The sequence below is a fragment of the Pelodiscus sinensis genome, chromosome 13 (assembly GCF_049634645.1).
Source record: "Pelodiscus sinensis isolate JC-2024 chromosome 13, ASM4963464v1, whole genome shotgun sequence".
NCBI lineage: Eukaryota > Metazoa > Chordata > Testudines > Trionychidae > Pelodiscus > Pelodiscus sinensis.
The window spans coordinates 9440004-9464968 of NC_134723.1; the positions used below are offsets into that span (position 1 = coordinate 9440004).

General features: G+C 43.0%; 1 protein-coding gene across 9 annotated transcripts in view; it reads right to left on the reverse strand.

Annotated features, from left to right (window-relative positions):
* PCDH11X (protocadherin 11 X-linked) overlaps positions 1 to 24965 on the reverse strand; it is a 1146051-nt gene that overhangs the window by 302907 nt on the left and 818179 nt on the right. For all 9 annotated transcript variants that reach the window (XR_012906840.1, XM_075940730.1, XM_075940729.1 and 6 more), the window contains one exon: positions 14919 to 15117. Coding sequence is in view for 8 of the 9 variants with exons in the window: in XM_075940730.1 (XP_075796845.1) it covers positions 14919 to 15117 (199 nt within the window). In the remaining variant the exon portion in view is untranslated. The remainder of the gene's footprint in view (positions 1 to 14918; positions 15118 to 24965) is intronic.

The following is a 24965-nucleotide window of genomic DNA, read 5'->3' on the forward strand; positions in this document are numbered from 1 at the left end:
ACGTCCACATCAGTGAGGTGGATGACTCTGTGGAGCACCACTCTGTTGATGGCCTTGACCACCCGCAGAGGGACACACAAATCCGAGAGTCACTGGGGTACCAGGGTGGCTGAGAATGTTCCTTCCCCACCACTGCTCCATGCCCCCACTCCCAGAAGCAACCCCCCCCCTGTAATCCTGGTCACCGTGAGCAGTCCATAGTGTGGGTGGGACATACCAAACCCTCCCGTGGAGGGGACTTGCACCACCTCCCTCCTTTTCCCTAAGGCCCCACAACCCTTCCTTACACCCTCGCTCCTGGCACAGTGGCTGAAGATTGCCATATCTGCATGAGCACTGCTCCAACAGTGGATCTCCCCATGCCAAACTGGTTCCCCATGGATCGGTAGCTAGCTGGCGTGGAGAGCTTCCAGAGGGCGATGGCCACAAGCATGTGGAGGGGAATGGCGGGCCTCATGTGTGTGTCCCGTTGCCGCAGAGCAGGGGCGAGCCACTCACAGAGCTCGAGGAAGGTGTCCTTCTTCATCCTGATGTTCTGGGTCCATTGTTGGTCTCCCCAGTGCTCTAGGACGATGTGCAGAAAGCGCAGCCAGGCTTGCAGCAACACGTCCAAAAGAAGCATGAGAGTGCCCAGGGCAGATCCAGGTCCATGGTGCTGAGTTCTGTGGTGTCCCGAGTCAGGGCAACCAAAGCAGGCAGAGACAAAAATGCTTTGCTGTCCCTCAGCGAGGTAGGCATGCAAGCAGGGAAAGCTGAGAACTGGCTGTCCAGGGGGGTCCCTTTAAGCACAAGCCTCAGATAGCCTCAGGCAGCAGCCACACAAAGGAACTCCTGACCTGATGCCCTACCGGAAGTGGTTTCAGCTGCCCTTAAATGCGATTCAGCATCCAATCAGTGTGGACGTGCTATTTTGAAATAGCAGAACACTATTTTGAACTGCATTTTGTGTGTAGACGCGTTATTTCAAAATATCTTATTTTGAATCAACTATTTCAAAATAACCCTGTAGTGTAGACATGCCCTAAAAGACCAGGTGTCTCTAGAAAATATACACCAAACAAGAAAATCCACCTGAGACCAATTGCTTGGCTTAACAATATCTTAAAATCAGAAAACATTAACTACAGGGGGAAAATATAACCCTAACAACTAAATACAGCTGCGAAAAGAATGAACTATGATCAAGCAAAAGTTCCACAACTGTGGGACCCAAAGGAAAGAGACACACTGCATGATGGGTGGTATAGAGCTTCTAATATGCTAGGGATTCTAGGAGACTTCACAATGTTGACTGTCTTCAGTGCTATCAAATGTTCCATGGCTCACAAGCACCAACAGAAATCTATCCACCAGAGACCTTCAGACAGGTGGTCAATTCACTAACAGTTGGATTTCTGATATTTACAGTGCCTGGATCTCCTGAGACTCTAGGAAATAAAACATTTCTGATGCTTCCTGTTTCTACTTTGAACATATGTGTCATGAGAACAGTCTCATCCACACTATTTCTGCTTTCAATCCAAGCCAGGATTGAGGGGCATGACAATGGCAATTTTTGGGGAAGACAGACAAACTTTTTCAACCCCGTAAATGAATGTGTCTTGCTTGAGTATGGGTTGGTTAATATTTCATTAAGATGGCTTCATCTTTCCTAATTACAATGGAAGCATCCCCATTCATTCTTAATCAAAATTTTAAAAATAATAAAACAATTTTTATGGTCTCCCTATTACTCATATCTTAGGTCTGAATTCATTTTAGGATGAAAAATCTGGTACAGAAGTCCTGACCCATCGGACATACTTAAAACTACACTTCTTGTCCATCAGTACAGTAGGATGAGCATGACTAATAATTTATTGGGGGGCAGGGAATAGAAGATCTTTTCAAAAGTGGTTGTAGAGTTAAAAGGCAAAAGAGATAATTTTTGAGAAAGAAAATCAACTACAACCTTTTGGTTGACTGTTAAATGCTGTTTCACCTCAGTTGTATGTCAAATGCTACCCCTACTGTAGTGATGCCACATCTGATGAAGATTTTGAAGGTGAAATGAATATTTACAATGAAGCATTTTCTCAAAATCCTACAACAAAGAGCACATTCCTGTTGGGATACACCAGACTCTATTCAGCAGGGGAACAAGAGACCCAATACCATCCACAATCTCTTATCTCAGCATGAGCTGACATCCACCTACGAGGACGGTTTTACTTACAAATTCTAAAGAACATATTTCAGCAGCAAAGTGTTTCTAAGCATCAGACATAAAATGTGGCCATTTTCCCCCATGGCTAGACAATTCACGTTGATTGTTTGCTTTCAGTTTCTTCTGCACACCTTCACCAGATGGATTACAGGTGGATTACAGGATCTTGTTACTAATTATTCCAGCGGGTATCAGCCACCACTTGCAATAGCTAAGGTTGCAAACCAGTTGCCATTATTAATCCCTGTATTCACAACGTAACTTTATGAAACATTCAACCTTTTAGACAATGTTCAAAGTGGTTAATGTTCTCTCAACACGGGTAGGATTTTAGAGGCATGCTCCTCGAATTGGTGGAATATAGAATCATAGAACATTAGAACTGGAAGGGAGCTTGAGAGGTCATTGGGTATGTCTACACTACAAAGTTAATTCGAACTAACAGACGTTAGTTCGAATTAACTTTGATAGGAGCTACACTAGCGCTCTGCTAGTTCGAACTTAATTCGAACTAGTGGAGCGCTTAGTTCGAACTAGGTAAACCTCATTGTACAAGGACTAAGCCTAGTTTGAACTTACTAGTTCGAATTAAGAGGTGTGTAGCCCCTTAATTTGAACTAGTGGAAGGCTAGCCCTCCCCAGCTTTCCCTGGTGACCACTCTGGCCAACACCAGGGAAACTCGTCTGCCCCCCTCCCGGCCCCGGACCCCTTAAAGGGGCATGGGCTGGCTACGATGGCCGGGCCAGGTGCAAGCCTGCCAGCACCCAGCTAGCAGACCCTGCACCTGGCATGGCTTGAGCCAGCCACCTGATGCCCCCCGGCCCTCCCCCTCTTCCCAGGACCAGGCTGGCGGCTCCCGGGAGCTTGCCCGGGACCGCAAGAGGCGGGCACCCACCTGGTCTAGTGCGGACATCGTGGACCTTGTCCAGGACCTCCGCACTAGGCACAGGAAAGTGGCTGTCTAGGGCAGGAGAGCTGCCAGCCTGGCCACCCAGGAGCAGGTGTACATGAAAATCAAGGTGGTCCACTGAGACCCCCGACCCTGAGCTTACAATGGCCGTACTGGGTCAGACCAAAGGTCCATCTAGCCCAGTAGCCTGTCTGCCTACAGCGGCCAACCCTAGGGACCCTGGAGGGGATGGACCGAAGACAATGACCAAGCCATTTGTCTCATGCCATCCCTCTCCAGCCTTCCACAAACTTTGGGCAGGGACACCACCCCTACCCCCTGGCTAATACCACTCCATGGACCCAACCTCTATCACTTTATCTCACTTCTTTTTAAACTCTGTTCTAGTTCTAGCCTTCACAGCCTCCTGCAGCAAGGAGTTCCACAGATTGACTCTTTGCTTTGTGAAGAACAACTTTCTGTTACTAGTTTGAAGCCTGCTACCCATTTCTTTCCTTTGGTGTCCTCTAGTCCTTCTATTATGGGAACTAATGAAGAACTTTTCTTGATGCACCCTCTCCACCCCACTCATGCTTTTATAGACCTCTATCCTATCCCCCCTCAGTCTCCTCTTTTCTAAACTGAAAAGTCCCAGTCTCTTTAGCCTCTCTTCATATGGGACCTCTTCCAAACCTCTGATCATTTTAGTTGCCCTCCCCTCTACCACCCTCCCTCTCTTCCCCTCTCCCACCTCCTTTTCCCAGTCTCCCCCAGTTTTGTTTAATAAAGACAGATTCTATTTTTGACCACACATTTTCTTTATTTTGTACATCAGGAAGGGGGGCTAGGGAAGGGTAAGTGGAAGGAGGTGAGGGAGGAATGGGGTACGAGCCCCCGATGGGGAGGACTGGGCTAGCTCTGCGGGCTTCTGGGGGTGGAAGCTCTCCTGCAGCCCCCCAATTGCCCTCTCTCCTCAGATGGCAGCCTGTGGCAAGTGCAGCCGGATTGATGGCCGAGTGCTGTGATGTGCCCAGTGTGGGCACTCAGGGCACTCCAAGCCAGGACTGTTTTGCAAGCGGGGCACCCCTGAGAACTGTCTGTCCAGGGTGGGGGTCGGGTCCCTTTAAGCACAGCCCTTGGCTAGCCTGAGGCAGCAGCTCCACGGTCTAAGTCCTCATCTGATGCCCTGCTGGCACTGCTTCCAGCCATCTTTAACCCCGGTTCAGGGTCCACTTAATGTGGACATGCTAGTTCGAATTAGCAAAACGCTAATTCGAACTTGTTTTTTAATCTGGATGCATTAGTTCGAATTAGCTTAGTTCGAATTAATTAATTCAAACTAAGTTAGTTTGAATTAGCGCTGTAGTGTAGACATACCCATTGAGTTTAGTCCCCTGCCCTCACAGTGGGATCAGCACCATTGAGATCATATCTGACAGGTGTCTGTCTAATCTGCTCTTAAATATCTCCAGTGATAGAGATTCCACCTCCCTAGGCAACCTCCCTAGGCAATCCAGTGTTTAACCACCCTGACAATTAGGAAGTTTTTCCCAACGTCTACCCTAAACCTCCCTTGCTGCAATTGAAGCCCATTGCTTCTTGTCCTATCCTCAGAGGCCAGGGAGAACAATTTTTCTCCCTCCTTCTTATAATACCCTTTTAGATAATTGAAAAGTACTATCATGTCCCCTCTCAGTCTTCTCCTTTCCAAACTAAACAAGCCCAATTCTTTCAGTCTTCCCTCATAAGTCATAATTTTTGTTCCTCTTCTCTGGACCTTCCCCAATTTCTCCACATCTCTCTTGAAATGTGATGCCTGGAACTGGACCCAATACTCCAACTGAGGGCTAATCAGCTTAGAGTAGAGCAGAAGAATGACTTCTTGTTTCTTGCTTACAACACTCCTGTTAATGCATCCCAGAATCATGTTTGCTTTTTTTTGCAACAGTCATGCTGCTGACTCATGTTTAACTTGTCATCCACTGTGGCTATGTCTACACTACTAAGAAAAGTGAGAAAAATATACACAAATTGCGAAGTACAATTTGCGTATCTTTTCCCACTTTTCTTCCAAAAGAGGTTTTTCCAACATTTGGCCTGTCTACATGGGGCTAAATGTCAGAAAAAAACCCTCTTTCAGAACATCTCTTCTTCATGAAACAAGGTTTACAGGGATGCTGACAAAATGCACCTGCTTTTCCAACAGTTTTTCAGAAAAATTGACACATTTCTTGGACTTGGCAGAGTTTTTCTGGGATATCTCTGGTATCCCAGAAAAGCTCGGTAGTCTAGACGTACTCGCTGACCCCTAAATCCCTTTCCAAAGTACTCCTTGCTAGTCAATCACTTCCCATTCTGCATGTGAGAAACGGATTGTTCCTTCCTATGTGGAGCACTTCACATTTGTCCTTATTCAACTTCACCCTGTTTATATCAGACCATTTCTCTAGTTTGAGCAACTCCTTCCTTCAGCTGCTTTTGCATTAAAGAAAAGTAGGGGAAGAGACACCCCAACCTCCTGACTCAGCCCGGAGCTTCCTCCCACACCAAACTCCCACTGACACCTGGCATGCCACATCCTCTTCCACATTCCTACACCCTATCCCAGCTCAGAACCCCTCCTGCACTCTGCATCTCTTGGCCCCAGCTCAGAGCCTCTGACTGTACTACCAGCCTCTCATCATTGGTCCAACCCTAGTGCCCACACCCCCAGCCCAGGGCACATACTGTATCTCTCATTTTAGCCCTATATCCCAGCCCTGAACCCCCCTCACAAACCATGTAGAGAAAAGAAAAATCTAACCAAACTGTTTTTACAAGGCTATAGAAAAACTGGATGAAGTTTGACAATTGATGTGGAGGTGATCTACACTGAGCTATAGCACATTTGCTTGCTGAAAGAGAAACAAAAAGTTATAAACAACTGAAAATAAAACAGCTGTTAAGCATGCTTACAGTGACCATATGTTCTACTTTGGCCAGGACAGTTCATATTTTAAGCCCTGTCTATGCCTTTCCAACTGTTTTGGAAAAACTGGGCCACTGTCTTGTTTGCTTTTGCCAGCTGATCATCAGTTGTCAAGAGCAAACTGGAAAATGACAGTTTTGGCAAGAAAAGTGGTGTGCAATCAGTAGTGGGATGCATAGGAATGTGCAGGGGAGGGGAGGAACAGTAACAACAACCTCACGTGGGAGAAAGGATCAGGCCAGCGACTCAGGCTAGGCGGGCCCCACACATGGACATTGAGTCAGCTCCTTGAGGAGGGCCTAGGGCCAGTGGAAGGGAGGAACACAGAGCTTACAGGTGCCTGGTTTACAACTGGATTACCTGTTTCAAATGGAACACTGGAGGTTTTGGTTAGCACAGGCCACTATAAGTCCAGTCAGCAGCACAACAGAGCTAAGGCAGCTTCCCTACCTATCTCTATGTGGCACCTGGAAGCATGAACCTGTGACTGCAGCTCCCAAGTGAAAGCATGGCCAGGGGAACTACACACACTGCCTGCACCACAAGCACTAGCTCCACTCTCTATTGGCCAGGAACTGTGGCCAGTAGGCGATGTGAGGTTGGTGCCTGTGGGTGGAGGCAGTGCACATCACAGAGAGTTGCGTGACCCTAGGAGTCAAGGAATGTGGCACCACTTCCAGGAGCTGACAGTGACTGCCATCTGGAGCCAGCATCCCTGCCCCTCCCCACACATCCCAGCCCTCTGCCTCAGCCCAGAGCCTCATCCCATTCCAAACTCCTTCCTATAGCTAGCATGCCACATCCCCTCTCATATTCCTATGCCCTATCACAGCTCTGAACCCTTCCTGAATTCTGCATCCCTTGGTCCTTGCCCAGAGCCTCTTACTGCACCTCAAACTTCTCATCATTGGCCCCATCCTAGAGCCCACACTCTTAGGACAGAGCGCATATCTCTTCCTATACCCCCAATCCCACGCCACAGCCCTGAATCCCCTCACAAACCCTTAGAATGGGAGTTGGCAAAAATCTACTTTTAGAGTTACTAACACTTTTCATGATAAAAGATCCTTGCTTAACACTTTCCATTGTTTGCAGCGAGCTTTCGAAATTCAGCAGGTAAAAAGCTTTGGGGCTAAAGTTCCTTTACTTTGTCCCATAGAATTCCACAGGGATTTATCTGAGTTAAAAACTCCCTAGTGTCCCTTAGGAAATTTTAATCAGCAGTGGCAAAATACCCCATGTCATAGCCAAAACAGCAGTACCACCATAGTACTGCAGTGAGAAGCCAGGTTCTTGGCAGAACAGCTGTAGCAGAAGGCCGAGAGAGACAAGCCCAGCATGCCAACCTCACCTCTAGGGAATGATAAATACTTTTTTTTCCATTTCCTGACTTTAAGTGTGAGTTCATAACATTGCATTAACATTGTTTCCTTCATGTAATAGATTGTAAATCAAATTGTAAATCTCTATTACATTTCTTCCTTACAACTTAGATTCACAGCTAAAGACATGCCTCTGCTTAAGTGTTGTGAGAGTCAAAGAGGGAAAGATTTTTTTTTCAGAACAGTTTACTATTTTAAGTAATTTATTCTCAGCAAAGGCAACAGATTGGGCATGTTATATATTGAAGTGAAAACTGAAAAAGAAGTTGCATAAGTTAATTTTGTTGCTCTAGGATAACATTTAACTTCCTCTAACAGTTTACATGCCTGTTTATGCTGCTATTGACTAACACAACAGAGTTTATTGGCATCTGCTTTGCATTATGAAGCACTTCCAATACTGTATGTTACTCCAGAGTTCCTTCTTGAGTGAAAAATTATCCTAATGGAAACCAAAGAGCTTTAACTAATACTTCTCCAATTTTTAAATGTATATGTAAAAGGACACTGAAAATATGTTTTTATTTAATATTGTATTCTTGTAATACTTCCCATCTTCCCCTCCACCAAGAAATCTGAAACCAGAAACAATTTCTTCCAACATTTGTTTTCTATGATCACATTTAATTATTATAGGGTTCCTCATAAGTCTTGTGCCTATGAGGAACAAAACACTTTTGAAAGAGTGAGTTGGGGACGTACTGAATCTCCAATATTTTCCAGGTGGAGTTAATCTTAAGAGGATCTTTTGCTTCTTTCAACAAATTGCATCAGTCATTTTGTTGTAGCTAGTAAGTTTGATATTAATTCTGTTTCAATTGATATTGTTGATATTTTAGTAGGAGGCTCAATAATAAGGCTATTAGCCCAATAGATCAACTGATAACTTTCAACTGGTAATTTCAGTGCTTATTTGTCTTAAATATTTCCATTTTAGGACAGGGCTTCCAATTACTAGCATCGCCCTTCACACCCATCTTGTTTCATATTTATTATTCTGTAAGGGTACATCTATACTGCATGCTTATTTCAAAATAAACTCTTGTGGACTTTTTCCCGAAAAAGCTTATTTCAAAATAGCATGTCTACACTAAAGGGAAGCCTCAAAATTAGCCCAAGGCAGGCTTCTCAAATGTGGATGTGCTACCTCAGTTTAAAGCCCCAGGAAGCTCTGGGGAGAAATTACTTTGAATAGCCCTGGGGAAGATCTATTTCGAAATAGCAGCAGTGGAGCACTCACATTGCTGTTCCAAAATAGCTATTTTGGAATAAGCATTATTCCTCATGGAATGAGGTTTACAGATTTCAAAATAAGCCATCTGTTATTCTGAAATTATTTCAAAATAACGGCATTGCTGTGTAGATGCTTGCATTATTTTGAAATACCATCAGTTATTTCAAAATAACTGTGCTGTACAGATGCACCCTATGAGAATCAATGATTATTTAAGAATACATTTCTTTAAAAGAGAAGAAAAGCACCAAAGAGCAACACAAAGGAGAAGCAAGAGCAAGCAAATGCCTGTGGATATAACCCTGTTGCAAGGGACATTTGTTACTTGTGATAGGGATTTTAATAAATTCTGGGTCAGTTCTAACTATGCAGTTTTATTAAAGGCTTTTCACATTCACAACTAGAACCCAATATTCTGGTCAATGTTTCAGATTAAGAAAGTCCCATTACTATAACGAGGTCTTGAGAAGGAATAATTGCCATGCTCCTCATTTTATAGTAGTCTCAGCCACCTGATATACTAGTGCTTCATTTTACTTCATATTCTTACTTTTTAACTTTAGCCTTATGTCTGTTCCTGAAACAAACTGGGCGGTGGTTGCTTCACCTTTATCAGGCCATTCTGAAATAGGCTGAAAATTAAACTTGTTTGGTGGAGTTTATGGACATGTGACACATTTTGGCAAAAAACTACCCAATTCTTTGATAACAAATTAGTTGGTCAGCATGATATTTCTCACATATTTATTGGGGCATACACTTGCATGGGTCTGGTTGTCAGAAGTCACCGATCTGGTATCCTGACAGGTCTCTTGCTGTGTCCAATGATGATAACTGTTTGGCTACCTGCGTGTGCTCCTCTGGTGTGTTGTGCCTGCTTTGCACAAGTAGCAAACATAGCAGATTCTAAGAGAGCCTCCAAACATCACACAATCAGATAAAGATCAAAGGTGCCTGGCCAGGTTTATTGTAAATGAACTACAGTAATAGCTTCCTCCCTGGATCAGATGTCTACAAGTAGGCTAAGAATGTGTGACCATGACAATGGACTTGACTCAGTGGCATGGAATTTGCCACTGCCCCTAGGTTGGACAAAGACAGCTCTCTCAGGGTATATTTTTATATGTAGGTACAAACAAGTTACACATCACTCGTGACATATCAGGTCACCACCCTCCGATGTTAGACACCACCCATCACCTTGTTCATGGAGGTTTGGTCACTATCTAATCATGCAGTCAGTTTAGACCGTGTCCTGAACTTGGATCAGCACGACTGCTATTTGTGGGGAGTGTGTTGGTACCGAGCTGTTTCTTCATGAGGTGTTCTGTTACGACCCCTCTGGAAAGTGCTTCCAGACAGTGCCTGGTACCAGTTAATGTTTTCTACCATTAATCCTGTTCATGCCAGATTTTGTTAGCAGAGCCTGCTTCTGCTCACAGCTTCACTTTGCTTTTGATTTGCAAAGTCTTGACCATTGAGCCTTGGCATTAGGCCTTGCAAAATGCCTGTGATAACACATAGTTTGATTTCAGGTCCTCATCTTAGTATAGTAGGCTGCAGCTCACTTTGTCAGATGCACAAAAGCTTATGCCCCCAATATATTTGTTAGTTTTTAAGGTGCAACAGGAGTCTTGGTTGTTTTATTGAAACAGATTAACACAACTACATGTCTGACACATGGTATTTCGGTGGCTCTCAATGCTACTGTGATACAAGTTAACTTACAGCAATGAGCAATTTCAATGATAAACATGCCAACCTTGTTTCCAAGGACACTTTGATATTTTCTGTTGTGTAAATACACAATGAGGTTGCATTGCCTGGCTCTAGGTATTTGCATCAGATACATGCCCTAGCAGTAATAATTACAGGATGCACAAGCAGCTGTGCTCTTCAAACCAAAGGGGTGATGTCACACTGCATCAATTGTATATGGTAGTTAGGTTATCGAAAAAGAATACAAGTTAGAGGAGAACACATCTTCACACTTCAGAAACACTAATTATTCATGGTATCAAGTTTAAAACTGAGCTGTCAGATAATTAGGCAGCTCTGAAACAGGTGACTAAACTTTCTGCAAACTTCACACTCAAAAAGACATCAGGTGTCTGCTCATTCTCTGCATAGTGAGATGTGTCAATGGCATACAGTTGTCAGTGTGGATATTATTAGACTCAGACTGACATTTCAGAGGCTTCCTAAGTGATCCATTTTTCTTCTGATCTAAAGCTGCGGAAATTGGGTTAAAAAAAGAGCAACATATCAACCTGAACCTCATTTTAAGTGGCAAAGGCAGCATCTGTGCACTTTTGCCTAACGTAGTGATTTCTCATGCATTATTTTCACTCTGATGTCCTGTGCAGTCAAGTCAAGGCTAAGAGTGCACCTCTCTTCTGTGTCTAATACTTTGGTGAAGTATGAGTGAAAAACAGGGTTGAGTGTATAGTAAACAAAAACATGAATATTAATTCAAATTTGAAAATTAATTTCATTTTGATCGTGTGTGATGCCTTTCATGGTTATGCTCTGAGAAAAGCTGAGCTCTGTTAGCATGAATACAAATAAAAGTGAATTCCAAGCTCAAATCATTCAAGGACATCCAAACAAGGAATACCTCAGCATTGTTTTGAAAACCATGTAAATCTATGTAAACAAGCCATCACATTTGCTGAACACGTCAGCTACTGAAGATGCCCAGTTAATTGTTCATGAGCCATTCATAAAATAAATAATATTCTGTGAGGAAAATAATAAATATTTTAAACAAAATAATTTGATATTTCTGTGAACGTCTCAGAAATATTTCCCCAATACCAAAACATCATAACTTGCAAGGGTAAATTATTCATTACTTAAAAAAAAATTCATTCTAATAAACAAGTCTGTGAAATACCACATATGACTAATACAATACCATCTTGTAATATTATCAATACCTTCAGAGAAATTGTTTGAATAAACTCATTTTCTTTCCATTGTTAAAAATTAGGATCTTTAGTTGTCCTGTGAAATGGAATTGTGTGTGTCTTTCAACCCTATCAAGAGGTGAATGTGACATTGTTATTGACAGGCTTTGCAAATCCTCCCAATGTCAAACTTATGAATTTTGTTTAATATTATGAACTCTCTTTGGGTATGTCTACACTGCAAAGTTAATATGAAATAACAGCCATTATTTCAAATTAACTTTAATAGCATCTATACATACAAGCCGCTATTTCAAAATTAATTCGCAATAGCAGAGCTCTTAATTTGAATTTGGTAAACCTCATTCTACGAGGAGTAACGCCAAATTCAAAATAGTTATTTCAAATTAAGTGCTGTCTAGACACTTAATTCGAAATAGTGGGCCTCCAGGCCTTCCCAGGGAGCCCTGGTGGCCACTTTGGGCACAACCAGGAAAACTTACTCTCCTCTTCCCCAGCCCCAGAGCCATTAAAGGGGTAGACCCCAGCCACAGTGCCTGTGCCAGCTCTAAGCCTGCCAGCCCAGAGTCAGCAGTGGCCACCAGGGCCCCTGACCCAGTGGCCCCAAAACATGAGCCAGCAAGCCAGTGGCAGCCAGCCCTCCACCGCTCCCCAGGAGCAGTCTGCCAGCTCCCAGGAGCCTGACAGGGTCTGGATAAGGCAGGCGCCTTCCTAGTCCAGCATGGAGATCATGGACCTTATTCAGGTTTGGTGGGGATGCCCCAACATCCATGATCTCTGCACTAGATGGAGGAATGTGTCTGTCTATGGCAGGATAGCTGCCAGCCTGGCCACCAAAGGCCACATGCGAACCCAGGAGCAAGACTGCATGAAAATCAAGTTAGTCCAGCAAGACCCCCAAACCTGGGCCCTGAGCTTCCCCTCCCCCTTCTTCCCCTTGCTTCCCCCTTCCAGCTCCCTCCTTCCAGGTTTCCCTTTCCCCTCTCCCACCTCCTTTTCCCAGACTCCCTAAAGGTTCATTCCTTCCCCTCAGTTTTGTTCAATAAACCCAGTTTCTCTTTTTGAACATACGTGTCTTTTATTTGACATCAGGAAGGGGGGCTAGGGAGGGGTAAGTGGAAGGATATGAGGGAGGAATGGGGCACAAGCCCCTGGTGAGGAGGACCGGGGTGGCTCCTCGGGCTCCTCAGGGTGGACGCTCTCCTGCAGGGCCTCCTGGATCCTGACAGCCCCCCGATGGACCTCCCGGATGACAGCCTGCAGCAAGTGCAGCCGGGCTGATGTCAACGACCCTACAAGACGCACCAGCGTGCCCAGGGGCAACTCTGGCTCCATGTGGCCGAGTGATGTGGTGTCCCGAGTGCAGGCACTTAGGGCACTCCAAGACAGGACTGCTTTGCTGTCCCTCATCGACGTAGACAAGCAAGCGGGGAACCCTGATAACTGTCTGTCCGGGGTGAGAGTAGGGTTCCTTTAAGAACAGTGCTCAGTTAGCCTCAGGCAGCAACCCCACACACTAATTCCTAACCTGATGTCCTGCCGGCACTGGTTCAGGCCAGCCTTAACCTCGGTTCAGGGTCCACTCAGTGTGGACGCACTATTTCGAAATGGGTTTTGTGTATAGATGTGTTCATTCGAATTAGCTTAATTCGAATTAATTATTTCGAATTAAGTTAACTCAAATTAATGCTGTAGTGTAGACATACCTTGTGTGTTAATGTCCTCTGTCTTTTGCTGTATGCTTTTATGCTAAGAAGAGGCAGAATAGCATTTTGTTGCCTACCCCTAAAAGGGCTGGTCTTTAAAGACCAGCAACGATTTAATAACCTGGCCCTGCAACAACTGGATTGCTACAACCTAAGTAAAACCAGTTTTCTCCAGTTTATCTGAAGAGAGTGGAAAATAGATTTTACAAAAAAGAGAGAAAGAAAATAGAAACCAGGTGTTGGGTTGGCTTTTAAAAACATAGAGGCACACTTCTGAGCTAGAGGGAACAGTCTGTCAGACTGACGGAAGCTGAAGGGAATTTGCTTCAGGAGTCAGGGAATATTATCCTTTATCAAGGGGAGAAGACCAAGTCCACGGAGTGAGCACCAGCGATTCCTGAAAGAGATGGCTAAAAACCCAGGCAGCTTTCAGATTAGTGAGGACACCAGAGGGAGAGAAGGTTTTGTTGGTTTTGCCTTGATCTGTCAATCTCTGTGCTTTCTGCATATTTGTATAAGAAGTTAACTTTGCACAGCCTCTAAGTGCCTGGCTTCAACTGGCATGTGCTACTGAATGGGTTAATGGTAAACAAGAATACTATTTTGAAATGGGTTTTGTGTGTAGATGTGTTCATTCAAATTAGCTTAATTTGAATTAATTATTTCGAATTAAGTTAACTCAAATTAATGCTGTAGTGTAGACATACCCTGTGTGTTAATGTAGAGCTTGGGGGAGGGTGTTTTTAATCTGTTGAGAAACTTGCAGGAAGGGGGTTCAGTACTGGTTTTGGGGACCTGAGCTGTTGGGTATCACTTCAGAGAAGGGGTGTCATCAAGGAGTCTGTATGGCCAGAATGAGACTCAAGGCCAGAGACAGTATCTGGAGCCTGCCTAGACCCAAGGAAGAAGAAAAGTACATGAATCCAGTGTTTGTCCAACCAGGGAGAGGTTGTCATAGCGTGTGACAGTTACAAAAGAGTTTCTTGTTCTAATCAAACACTCGCTGTAAGCTGGCTCTGAGTACACCTTGACATGACAACTTTGCCTACCTACTTCCCGATGTCATCCAGTGCCACTTGTAGAATTAAGCAATATGAGACAACAAGAATGCCATTCTGGTTGATTACCACATACCACAGTTGCTCTCACAGGCACTAAACCAAGGACCTTTAATTTCTGAAGAATGTCAGTGATGCTGCCCCAGAGGGCTCTGCTGCTATTAAAGAATGCAAAGCTGGGAAAAGTATGGAAGGGGGGAAAGTGAAAAGCAGGACAGTTCTCAAGGAGCATCGGTGTGGCTACAAAAGGCAGCAGCAGCAACAGCCAACCAGAAAGTGCCACTGCAGTATAGCCTGCCACATCCATTGCAAACTAACAATGATGCAAACCAGCTACAAAAGCCATAGAACATTTCAACACAAAAGGGTCACAAATATTTGCTTTGATCTTTGTTATCCTTGTCTTTAAAATATAACAGTGAGCAAGCACAACAGTATTTTCCCACCCTAATTTAGTATTAAACTTGAATCAGTGGCTTTAAAATTAGCCCACTTGTATCTTATTAAGATTTATGGACAAATATGCCTAAAGAACATCACTTACTGGACTCTGGGTCTGAATTGCCATCTCCTTCTGTCCGACTGTTGGGGGAAGCCTGTTCATAATACTCCTCCTGGGGGAAACCAAGGGGCAGCGGATGCGATGTGCTAGCACTGCTGCTGGGTTCATGGTCTCCAAGCCCACTGTCACTGCAGCTTTCCTGGGAACCGTCTGGTAGGTGAAACGTGACACGGCGTTGCGACTGCAAGGAAAGAAAGAAAATTATATGGTTTCAACTACAAACGGAGTAATTGCTTAATGCATCCAATATAGGAAATGTATTATTTCAGCTATCTGGCGAGGACACATTAACATTATCTACAGTTGTGCACAATTTCAGGCTTTCATGAACATGCAGCTCTGCTTTCAAACTTGTTTCGCCTGACAGCAGAGCTTTTCCTGTTTTTTAAAACTGTAAACCTTGATGCAAAAATGAAAGTGGCCTCATGCTAAAGAGATTCTGTCAACCTTCGCAGGCCTTTGAAGCCTTCTGTAAATTGACTTGGAGATTTCAATCACCATTTGAGGCTGAATTTATTTCTCTTCTTATTTCTCCATTTTTCAAGATATATTCTTTTCATTATAAGCTGCTCCTCTACTTTAAGGCCAGAGAATGTGAAACATTTCTAACTGATGTGCTTGGTTCTTTCAGAACCACAGTAATAACATATCATCAGTAAATCTTACAATAAAAAAAAGTCCTTTAAAAAACTGTATCTAAACAAATGAACTAAAAGTAGTCCCCAGCCCTTCCCCTCCACAAACTGTAGGGCCCTACACTTTTGTTTTGATTCCATGCACAATGCAAAGAGCTGTGGGGCCAATTTTTAAAAGGGATTTAGATGCCTAATAAAATTCTCAGTAAACATCTAGGCACCTAATCCTACCCACATCTTTTGAAAATCCCACTTCAGACCTATTAAAAATCTGGCCATTTATCTTCATACTAAGGTTGAAATTTGGGAGGAGAAGCAAAACAGTCACAGCAAGGTGACCAGTTTGAAGCGAAGAATTGGGTGCACCAAAAGTCTGATGTGAGAGGATAAAATTTTCTAGAGCACCTAAGGAGCCTGCCTGAACAACATCATCTATGATGTAACTAGCATCATCAGTTATTTCTACTCTGTTGTAATAGTTAGTATAGAAGCAGTTCTCCTACTTTGGCTTTGACACACTCCAAAGACGTATGAGCAGGGCTGACAAAAGAGCATGTGTGGGCCCCCCATGGACTCCCCTTAGGTACTGGGGGAGGGGATGGGGCTATGGTTATACTGGTGGGGCACTGGGGCTCCAGCTGCTCTGCAGGATCTGGGGACAAGGAGGTTGACCTGCAGCAAAGTGCACCCACTGTGGTTGGGGGTGCCCTCTGCTGGGTGTTGATGCTTTCTCCTGCCCAGCCTGGGCTAAGACCCCCACACTCCCCAGCATCTGTTTTCTACTAATGGCAGGGATGGGGTAAGTACACGGGGCAGGGGAGATGTGTGTGCAGCACCCTCTTGCCAGCACTGCCCCAGGCCTGGCAGGTGCCACAGGAGAGCCCAGTTGTCCATGCAACCGCCAGACATCCCTGACCTGGGCCTGCCAAACTCCTCCCTCCAAGCTATGCCAAATGTTATGAGCTACTGGGTGGGAAGGTTGGACCAGACAACCCATGCTGCCTTTTGCTCACTGTCTTCCTCTGCCTGCTCAAGCAGACAACAGCTGTCTGCATCCCATCTAACAGCATGATGTCAAAGCACCAGGCCCCCGAAGTTGCAGGGGTCACCAGAGTCGTCTCCCCTATTCACCTTACCTAACCAGGTATGGGGGGGGGGGGGGTCGATGGTTGCGGTGAAACCAAACAGTGGCAGCACTCCACCACTGCAAACCAAACTGTTATTTTTGCTAGAACTGAGTCCCAGGGGAACTCCAAGTATACATAAAATCCACAGGCCTCCTCTGTATATTCCTGTCAGTCTTGGCCATGGCACCAATGTCTGTTTCACAAGTTCACTATCCTTCATCTTGAGGAGATGGGGAGGCTGGAAGGGATAGCAGTAACATGGATCAATGACCCTATACTTTACTTCATGTGATTTCTCCTTCCCAGGCCTGTTTTCTAATAATGTGGGCCAGAATGTAATTGTCTGCTTTAGATTTCAAAGAGATGCAGTTCAAATAAAAGATCAGATGTACCGAATCTTTGTGTTGTAGACAGAAAATAAGACATTTTATGTTGGTAGAAAATGCAGACATTTTATCCTCATTTAAAACCTACTTGTGTTTCCCAGAATTCCTTTTGTCAGTATTTACACTGGCATAAAGTAAATCATCTGAAAAATATATAGTAATCTCAGGTGTTTCACAGAACCGTAAAATCAAATAACACTATATCTGGAAGGGACCTTGAGAGGTCATCAAGTTCAGATCCCTATCCTCATGGCAGGATCATCCCTGATAGATGTCTACCTAACCTGCTCTTAAATATTTCCTGCATTGCAGTTTTCGATGGTAACTCTTGATATATGTTAACTTTTAATGTCAGCCACTGAATATGCCGAGAATATCACACAGAATGTTCTGGACCACAAAGACATCACAGTATGGTTGTTACAACATCAGAACAGAAGGCCAACAGAAGCACTTATGTCCTCCAGCTAACATTGATAGTAAGGCTGTGACAAAATCAGCATGAAGAAAACTAGAGTAACATCGCCTCAGGTCTAGAGTGGAGACATCATCAGCCAAGAAAGGAAAATCTAATCTGCAAGAGCAAAATTATTCTGCTTTGTGGAATGAGACTTCTGTCCATGGATAAAATTAATGTATCTGCCCTGAGAGATAAAGCATCATATATGGTTTGCGGTGTAATGGTGTCCATTATTCCTTATCTCCTCAACAGGACTGTCCATCTCAAACTGATGTTAATTGGACTTGCATTTAGCATGATTATCTTTACATTTCTCCCCACTCTTCTTACCATCTAACCCTAGACTCTTCTTCCACCTTTTTCCTGCTCTTTCCCCGTCTCCTTTACGTGCCTCTACCCCTGAGCATACCACTGTGAAATCTAAAAATCCTTACATTTTAAAGCTACAAAGACATTATGAATAACTCCTACATCACTTTTCTTATGACATGCAGTGCTGTACCACACAATGGATGTTAACACCTGCATTTTAATAAACCAGTTATAACCTTGCATGTGGAATGTAATGAACCATGCTGAAACAAAGATCATAAAAAGTGGAATGTTCTTAGCAAATTTGTGCTTGTTACATCACTTTTATTCCCAAAGCATTATGTTTGTTCAACAATGTTCAAATTCCTTCCCCCCCCCCCCAAAAAAGAAGCATAATAAGTATGCTTTGGGCCATTAACCTTACAGAAAAAAAGAAATCATGAGGATCTTATTCCACGGGTCTTGCACTAGAGACAGTGGAATCTTGCCCCAGTAGAAGAGACCTCAGGGCCCAGTCTTAAATTTCACAGATTACTGAGATCCACAAAAGGCCAAACGTATCGATACAGATACTCTCTGTGTTTGTATTGGTTTTGTACTCAGTGCATCCTTCCAAAAGCTTTCTGGGACTCAACCTGGCTGTAGCTGTCTCCAAAATAGCCTAAAAGGAGACACTGCAGAATGTTTTGTATGAATGGATGAAGAACAAAGTGCATTCTTGCCTCCAAACACAATACTCTTGCCCATAAGGGCCATTTTAAGGGCTATGTTTCCGGCAGTGCGGGAGGAAGTGGCTCAGAGCACAGCTGTTTCTCCCCTCCCCGCAGCTAGAGCCGCATCATCACAAGCACCAGAAAGTTCTGTCTCCTAATGCCCTTGCCTGGAGGCTCCACCGTAGAGCTCCTATTGGCCAGGAATCATGACCAATGGGATTTGTGGAGGGTGGTGCTCTTAGGGGACCACCCATTCACTTGGGGAGCACAGGGTTATGGGATCAAGTTCCACTCTGGGAGTGGCCAGACAGCCACACCAGTGGTGGAGCAGTGGAGACAAGACAGGCTTACCTCTGCCCAGATGAGTGCAGGGCAGATCAGGCTGCAAGGAGCAACCTGATTCCTCTCACCAACAGGATCTGTGTCAAGTAAGAGCCAGGTAGCCCCATACCTCGCCTCAGCCCTAAGTCTCCTCCTGCAGCCTAAGTCCCTAAGGGTATGTCTACACTACCCTGCTAGTTCGAACTAGTGGGGTAATGTAGGCATACCGCACTTGCAAATGAAGCCCGGGATTTGAATTTCCCGGGCTTCATTTGCATAAGCGGGGAGCCGCCATTTTTAAAACCCCGCTGGTTCGAACCCCGTGCAGCGCGGCTACACGGGGCACGAACTAGGTAGTTCGAACTAGGCTTCCTAGTTCGAACTACCGTTACTCCTCATTTCCTAGACCCCACATACCAACCCTGACTTTCCTTTTGCACTTTACTCCTGTCCAGACCCACAACCCCACCTCAACCTCCTGAGCCCATTCCTCCACTCCAACCCCCTTGGCAGTAGCCTGGAGCATTGTCCTGAACCCTAAACACTTCATCCTCCCTTCCACCCCACGGCCCACACCCCCAGTCGGAGTCCTCACCCCATCTTGCACCCACCCTCCTGCCTCAACCCACAGCCTCATCCTGCACACTGAATCCCTCATTTTGGCCCTGTGTCAGACCCTAGGGGACCCAACAAAATCTCATAGCCCCCAGAAGCTAATCCACTCCTGCTTCCCAACCTTACTCTTTCCAACACAAACCCACAAAGACCTACACAGTGCCTTCCCCAAGAAGATGGTTCCACAGAGATGACTCATGTCTACTGGCCCACATGACAGAGTGTTTAAAATATTCATGGCTTCTTGAAATCCAATCTATGCTACTTCTCACCATTGCTACAATTGGTGAAGCTGAATAATAGGAACAACTGTAAGTTTTCAGAAAAAAAATCTAACTGCCTTACATCCTGTAATAAGCCAAAATGTGTGCACAATTATGCATGTAATTTCCATTTATAAAGTGATAGTAACTGCAAAGAACAATTAGACATTCAATTGCATGTGTAAATATGTAAAAATAAGGCCTTTAAAGGATATTACTAAGAAAAAGAATAGTAACACTAATTAAGATATATTATAAAGGCTATGAGACATCATATTCCAGTGCATAAACTTTTCACCAGGTGCAAAACCAAAAGAAACTACCTCTAGGAATATTATTGTACAGATAGGTATATTCAGAGAGTGTTACTCCTCCTTTGAAATGTGCTGTTGGACACTGTCATACAAGGTACTAATCTACAGAGGAATGACTTTGTCTGCCTTCCAGCTACAGTTACTATAGTGCAGTCTTCAAACTCTGTTATTCCAAATTCAGGTTTTTCAAAATTAGATTTTTACAAGGCCTGAATCCAAACAAAAAGCTGACACATTTAAAAAAATGTAATGTCAAGTTTTCAAAACAAATGTCTATTTCTCTTTAGTGTTATTGCAGGAGGAATACCAGCTAATTCGAGTTAGGGCTTTAAATCGGACTCCCGTTTCACTGCCATGTGTAGACGTGAGCAGTTACTCCGGGCTAGTGAATTTCTAAAATGGTGACTGGCCGGGAACATGCAAATCAAGTGTGGGATATTTAAATCCTGGACTCGATTTGCAACTTCAGCATGCTTCATTTGCCTCCCTACTTCGAAGTAGGGGGCTAGTGTAGAATACCCTATGATTGTAAGACCGATTGCCATTGAACTGGCTTGAATATGAATAATTTTACCTGAGATCCCATATTCAGCACAGGGAAATCTGGTCACCCTAATTAACATTTGCAGCTCAATAACACTGTATTAGTGCATTAAAATCTGAAAGAAGTTGACATACTTAGACTTCTATAAGGTGTTTGACTTTTTACCGTATGATATTTTGTTTAAAATACTAGAATGATATAAAATTAAGGGGGCACACATTAAATGATTAAAAATTACAAATGGGGATTCATCATCAACTGGTTGAATTTCCAGTAGGGTCATGAAATGCTACACTGCTTATCAAGGACTTCAAAGAAAGCAAAATCATTACTGATTAAGTTTGCAGATGCACAATAAATGTAGGAGTGGTAAATAATAAAGAGGTAGCACTCTGAATCAATTGGTAGATTGTGTGGAGATATGTAAGTATGCACATCTAGGAACAAAATGAGTTGGTCATACATACTTACAGGATGGGAGGACTCTCCATTGGGAAGCAGAGACATTGCGATTTAGATATATGCTGGGAGTGCATGTTCAGCTGATTACCTTCCCCATTCCGAATCTTTGTTCAGAGTTTTTTCAGAAAAACAGCCTTTTTCCCCCCAAAAAATCCAGTTACGTCCACACTGCAATTGCATTCGTTTGAAAAAAAAAATCAAAAGAACAGATGGGTTTTTCTGACATTGGTAAAGCTCTTTCTATGAGGAAGAAGTCTTTTCTGAAAGTGTTCTTTTGGAAAAAGGCATTTGTGGCCAGGGAAGAGGGAGTTCTTTTGAAAGAAGAGGAAAGAGGAAAAAGCAGAAGTGCTCTGGTGGCCACTCTGTCCATATTAATCACAGCTTAAATGCGAGATAGCATCCGTTCAGTGTGGACGCTATCTTTTGAAAACGCAGATTGCTTTTTTGATGCGCTTTTGCTGAGTTGACGCTTTCTTTCAGAAGAAGTTTTTCTGGAAGATCTCTTCCGGAAAAGCTTCTTCTGAAAGAAGCCTGCAGTCTAGACATAGCCTCAGATGCTGTTACCAAAAGTGCTAATGCAGTCCTGGGATGCATATACAGGGGAATCTCAAATAGAAGTAGACACATTATTTTAAATCAATATTTGGCACTGGTGCAACTGCTGCTGGAAAACTGTTGCCAGTCCTGATGTCCACAGTTCAAGAGAAATTGAAGAGGTTTCAGAGAAGAGTCGTGAGAATTATTAAAGGTGGAAAAACATTCCTTAGAGCTGGGGTGGGGAATCTTTTATGGGTCAGGGGCCACTGACTCAAAGAAAAATCTGGCGGGGGCCAGGAGCTGCAGGGAGGTGGGGTGTGGGAGACCTGGAGTTCCAGTCTATACTCTCCAATCCTGGGGGAGGCACTGAACTCTGGGCCAGATCCAGGAAATCCAGGGGCCGCATTTGGCCCCCAGGCCTTAGCTTTCCCACCCCTGCCTTAGAGTGATATACTCAAAGAACTCAATCTGTTTAGTTTAGCAAAGAGAAGAGTAATAAGAGGTGAACTGTTTACAGTTTACAGGTATCTACACAGGAAACAAATATTTAACAATGGGCTCTTCCGTTTAGCAGAGAATGGTAATAACACAATCCAGTGGCTGGAGGTTAAAGCTAGTCAACTTCAGAGTAGAAATGAGTAATTTTTTAACAGTGAGAGTAATTATCCATTGGAACAATTTTCTAAGTGGACCCTCTATCACTAATATTGTAAAATCAAGATTGGAGGTTTTTTTTTCAAGAGATCTTATATAAGAATATATTTTAGGGAAGTTATATGCCAGTGGTGGGCAACCAGCAGTCTGCGGACCACCTGCCTGCCACCCTCCCACATGTCCCGCTCCCACGCTGCAGACCCACACTTCCCACTTGTTCAAATTGCCTGATTTGTACTCTGTCCGTGTTCCTCTTCCTCCCTCCCAGAGTTGCAATACCCATTAACAGCTGATTCGTGGCATTCCAGCTTTGGAAGGGAAGGGGAAGGAGCAGGGGTGGAGTACAAATCAGTGGATGTGTGGTGCTGAAAAAGTGCTGGGAGGGAAGGGGAAAGAATAGAAAGTGTGGGGCTCTGGTGCCTCAGTGCATGAGAGGTGCGGGGAGGAGGGGAACAGACTGGGGGTCTGCAGGCCACAGGTGGAGTTCCAAAGGGCTGTGGGCTGCTGCAGCGCACTGAGATGAAGTACTGCTCTTGGTTGCCCATTGCTGTTCTATGTCCTGTGTTATACCGGGGGACAGACTAAATCATGATAAAATTTCCTTCCAGCATTGGATTCTATGAACAAATAAACAAATTTGGAGAAGTAGATTAGTTTTTAAATATTATTTCAATTAACATAAATTAAGGTTTTATTAGTAATAGACAAAAACATCTGCCTTAAAAGTATACAGGGCCAGATGCTTAGGTGGTCTAAATCACTATAGCAACACTGTAGTCAATGGAGTTACCCCAATTTACACCAGGTATGGATCTGGCTCATAATCATTAACTTGAAAACGTCTCTGCAAAGTATGACACATTTGATAATACAATCTGATAACAAAGCAGTTACCTCCATAGCAATTTATCAACATGAGGGAAGAAATCTACTATTTTTTCCCAAATAACAGTGCTGCCATTTTCCTAATTCATGCAGAAACCACAACAACAATCTGGAACAAGTCATACTAATAAAATTTTGCCAAAAGCAGGGACTTATCTTCTGTCACATTTATTTTGGAAATTTCCTCCTTGAGGCATTTCAATTTCAATTTATAAGATTACAAAATATCCTCAGACTCCAGCTGTTTTTTTCCATTTATCTCCAAAGGGAGCGAATATAGATAGTAACAAAATAACAAGGATTATGGCCTGTTTTATTTATTTGATTACAAGTTACCACGTTTAAAAAAAGAAAGAAAGGGAAGAAAAAATCTTGTATTTTATTGGCTTTACAGAATATTAATATAGGATTAGAACCTTAAAGAACTTGTGCTACAAACCATAACTTTCCTTTCAGCTCCTATTCATTATAAAGAAAGCTGTGTAATATTTTTTAGTTTGAATTCATTTCTTTGACATATTTAGTGCTATTAAATATGTTCTTTAGTGAAATTAAAAGAGAATGCATTTTACTTCCAGAAATGCCATAAGCACAATCAGAATTTTTGTCAGAGGTGTCATCTGGCAAGTAAGAAAAAGCTGCATTTTTGTAACGCTGCCTGTCTCTTGAGGGATCAAACTGAATTACAAAAAGGAATCAAACCAAAAACCAAAAACAAACAAAACAAAACTTTTATCCTCATTATTCCAATCTCTGTGAAGACTGATCAAAGCCTCAAACTACACTGAGTTCATTGTTTCACTACAATAATTAGACAGTGGCAGTGGGACTAATAAAGATGAGTCTAAGTAAATAGCTTTAGATACGTTGGAAGACTGATTCTTGGAATTATACACTGGGGGGTTGTTAATTTATAATCAAAAACTGAAAAAAGATAATAGAAAAAACAAGCAATACCAACTAAGTAACACTAAACTATTAACCTTATTATCTTCATTCACTGAAACAAATTAATATCAGTTTAAAATAAGATTGTGAAAAAATAACTTTACAATTATTATTTTAGTTTATGTTGGATTAATTATGTTCCTTAGTTGAAATTATGATTAAAGCCGGTATTCTTTCAAATAGATACTCAAAGATACCAAGAAAACAGAACAAAATGTTATTTCCAACTTTTCTTCCAGTGTTCAGAGCTCAGTTGACAAATGAATCAACATCTTTTATTTCTTCTTTTTCATTTTAAATGCTAAAGCCTATTATTTTACCATCACTGCACTTTCTCATTTCCTCATGTATTCCATAGGTCAGAGAAGTGTGAAATATATACCATAAATATCCTGACTATGTAATCATCTTCAGTCAACACCAATGGCTTTTCTAGACACCGCTCGAAAAAGTTCCCCAATCAGTTCATAATTTCTAACTCAGTTTTTTCCTATATTTACACAACAGAGTACTTAAGTATAATCTTTTATTCCACATGCTTTTGACACAGAGACATAGCACCTAATTTTGTTTTCAGATGTTATCAGTATATGATACTCTATGAATTGCATAAAAACAAACAGCAGAATGCTTACAGGTCAAAAGCATCCAACCTCAGATACAGAAAAATGATCATTGCTGTTGGACTCAGTAAAGGAAAGCCAATATTACTTCTCTATTGTCTATCTTTCATAGTCTAGGCTGCTGTAGTTTCAATACATTCAGTTTCCACCATTGTATGCACCTCCTACTTCCCATAATTCATATACACATGCAGTTCAGACCAATAGCTCTAAGATATCTATGGTTACAA